General features: G+C 33.3%; 1 protein-coding gene across 1 annotated transcript; it reads left to right on the top strand.

Annotated features, from left to right (window-relative positions):
* The first annotated feature begins 626 nt into the window (after window positions 1–626).
* Window positions 627–3,597, top strand: LOC148602832 (uncharacterized). Its single transcript, XM_088552997.1, has 3 exons — window positions 627–994; window positions 2,041–2,447; window positions 2,942–3,597. The coding sequence occupies exons 1-3, from the start codon at window positions 694–696 to the stop codon at window positions 2,954–2,956; spliced, it is 723 nt and encodes a 240-aa protein (XP_088409123.1). The 5' UTR covers window positions 627–693; the 3' UTR covers window positions 2,957–3,597.

The following is a 3,597-nucleotide window of genomic DNA, read 5'->3' on the forward strand; positions in this document are numbered from 1 at the left end:
CATGGCTTCCGTTGTGCTCATCATCAGTAATATGATTGGATTTACGTGATATAAATCAGTCTCCTATTCAAACGCTATTGTGATCTGGTTTTAAACGTACTTTTGGTTTTACCGGAAATGATCCGTATTATACCGGAAATTTCCGATTTGTTAATTTTGGAGAAAAAATGCATTAAGGTTGGTCGGGAAACCCGAAACAGACATACTTTTTTTTTGGCCTTATTCAATTTGTATGTGTAATGATGTGATGTCAATATTCAATAATTATACAATATATATGTATATATAGAAGGGCCTGAAAAATTCCCAACGATGTTAGAACTGTCAAATTTGCGAAGCAAATTTTTTGGTCGTTCCCTCCGCGGGACTCGAACTCGTACCGTTGTGACATCTATGGCAACACCGCGTGCACTAAGTCCAGCGCCCTAGACCACTCGACCGGCTAGGCTATATAAAAAATATAGCTTTCGCTGGCCAGGTCATTCCTCCTCGTAGGATTAATCTAGGGCTGTAACTTAGTACACGATGTATGGTAGTACGTAACATAATAACACCTACATGAACTGTCCCGTACTACCGTACATCGTGTACTAAGTTACAGCCCTAGATTAATCCTACGAGGAGGAATGACCCGGCCAGCGATTTTAATTTTACAATTTTTTTTTCTTTTTTTCTTTTTTAGCGTTAAAGAAAATGCATCAAATTTGGTACATCGTTATTGTCCAATTTGTACATTTGAATAAGGTCGTGTCATGTGTAGACATCAATAAGTTCCACGTCGTGCAAAACGGTAATATTACAGTACTGGAGTCTCAGTTGAATTTGCAACAGCAAAAATCTTTACTGCAATGTTTAATGTTATGCAATGCTGACAGTGAATGTCATTCCGGTAGCTTTGACAAGAAGAGTAAGGAATGTGTACGTGACCACGAATGTAGCCATAAAGATAGCCAATCAACTTACAACTTTGCATTAATTGGAGATACGAGAGCAGGTAACAAACAAGTGGAAAACGGGAAAGCGAATTGTTTATCTTTTAGGGAAAAAAAACCGAAGCATTTCTATAATAGTTTCGAAATTTTTTATTGTTGTCAAGTGTCAACACAAAATAACAAATGCTGATCATTGAAATCAACATTTTATTTGTTGTTGAAACTGTCAGATATACATTGAATAGATGCGATTAATATCATTTTACAGTTATTTAGAACTAACAACAGAATTGGTAAAAATTTGGAATGTATATTGAATTAACAAAATATGAAGTTTTGGTCTATATTAGAACTAGTTGAATATACATTTCTAAATTTTATCAATTTGTAAAATACTACATTGTTTCTATGCAAGCTCTTGTTTGAAATATGCACTTTATATTTTTATTATTGAAAATGTATTCCTCGCAGGGTATAATTTTGTACTTGCAAGCTCTTGCAATATAATATAAAAAAGTTCGCCAATATTGATGTAATACACGCATCCCTATATTATTGCGTGCAATATTTCGTGGGCAATATTGAAGCGATACAAAAAATAAAAACAAAAAATTATAAAGAAGAAAAAAAAAGAAAAGAAAAGTAAAATGGCACTCTCAAAACGTCAATATGATCAAAATTCTTATATTTATCTAAAAAGTTACACATAAATGCAAGAGGAAAAAACACTTATTTATCTATGCCATTGTGTTAAAGAGAAAGAGTTTCATTCATTCATTTAGCTTTTTACCAGTATGTAGATGACGTATTCTGACATTCCGATGACATCCCGATATGTATGATATACATTAAAATGAGAAAAGGATTGCTTTAAAAGAAAATGAGGCCTTAGGTTGAGCAGGCGCAGTTATGATAAAAAAAATCATTTTCAATGACAAGTCACATTTATCGTATTATTTTTTTATTTTACTGTGAACGTTTCTCGCATAGTGTAAGTTTAAGTTGTATTTTTGAAATGAACTGTTATTACAACATTAAATTTTTGCGTTGTTTCCTTTTCAATTTTTAATCATTGAAAAGAATATGATGGCGGCTTCATTCATTTCAGAAAGTATAGCTTTACATACAGAAGTCGGTATATATAAAGGAGTTACCGTACATACAGATTACATAGCATTCCGAGTAAAATCATGTGGAATACCAAGTCTTTATTTTAGAACAGAACAGAATTGGGTTTTTTCTGTGCGGTTTGGTGTTGACAATGGTTTTATCACACTTATTCGCTTTGAGGTTAAACTGACATATGCACATGTTCGTCATAACATTACCCAAACTGACTGCAATGCGTTTAAAGACTACTGGTTGAAATGGAACTCGTCTTTCATTGAAGTTGGTAATGGATTACAGGCAGGCATTAACGCTTTTATGGTTGCATCCAATAATGACAGTTGGGTAACAGTAACATACGCACGTATTATAGCAGATGCTGCCACCGACTGGATATTCTTCGTGCAGGTAGTTTTTCTATAATATGAGGCAGACGTAACCTGTAAGATGACAAAGAATATGTTTCTTGAATGATAATGCCTTTTAGTTTTAATCACCTAGGATTAATTTAGTTCATAATTTAAGAAGTCTATAAGACGCTAATGGGCTATACAATTTTAGTATTATTTCATGTACTTAATCACTAGCAATCGAAATGTCCTCTATATTACATAATATGTGTGTACATTTAAAATTTTAATATTCCAGTGTAAAAACTTTTCACACTCTTTTGTGTTTTGACTCGAGCGAAGGCTTTTCTTAAACAATGAAGGGACGAGATTTATCAATTAAACTGTTAGTGACGCGAACTCTGAACTTGCATAATTATGTAGTCAGATGTGTTGCTGAAATTATTATCGGCAATACTAATTTTAGAATTTTAATATACATGTACTATGTTACTATAATAAATTGACAACTTCATATCCATTTAGGGCCTGTATTTATTTTATATCCTGCAGGAAAGCTGTCCCTGAGGAAGAGCTCATAGAGCATTTATGGGAAAGGAGAACAGATAATACAAATAGTAATTGCGATTTTGATATGCTAATATGTTTAAGTGTAGCTTTTGTCTACCCCGGACTTGACTTTTTATGAGCAACTCGGCGGGTGTTTCTAGAAAAGCAGAGGACGCTTACCCTACCGGTGCACCTGATCCATGCTCCCAGTTTTTAGTGGGGCTCGAGTTGCTCATTTGCTTTTGTTACTTTGTATGTATGATTTTAGTTACCTTATGTTCTTTGCTGTATATGTCTGTTTTCCACGTCAGGTCTTTGTCCCTGGATTGCATTCTTTTGATTACCGCTAGAACCTTGGTTCCCTTGATTACTCTTTTAACTGAAGAAATAATGTTTTGACACTAACATTTTTTCCTCTTTATATAATTTATACAGAATTATTTTAAGTTTACCTTCGGAAATTAGAAAGAAACTACATCTCTACACATTTTAATTGTCAGGTGTTGTTTGTCTAATTATATTGCTATATATTAAAGTCAACTTAAAACATGAAATAGTCATGCATTTGATCTGTCCATTGACCACTGCACGAGAAATCCTTACCGTATTTTCTTTGTTATTCATCTTATACAAGAGAAAAATAAAAATTGATTCGAAAG

This window comes from Perna viridis, chromosome 11, assembly GCF_037379345.1.
Source record: "Perna viridis isolate PV_CMFRI_1.1 ecotype Kerala chromosome 11, ASM3737934v1, whole genome shotgun sequence".
Taxonomy (NCBI): Eukaryota; Metazoa; Mollusca; class Bivalvia; order Mytilida; family Mytilidae; genus Perna; species Perna viridis.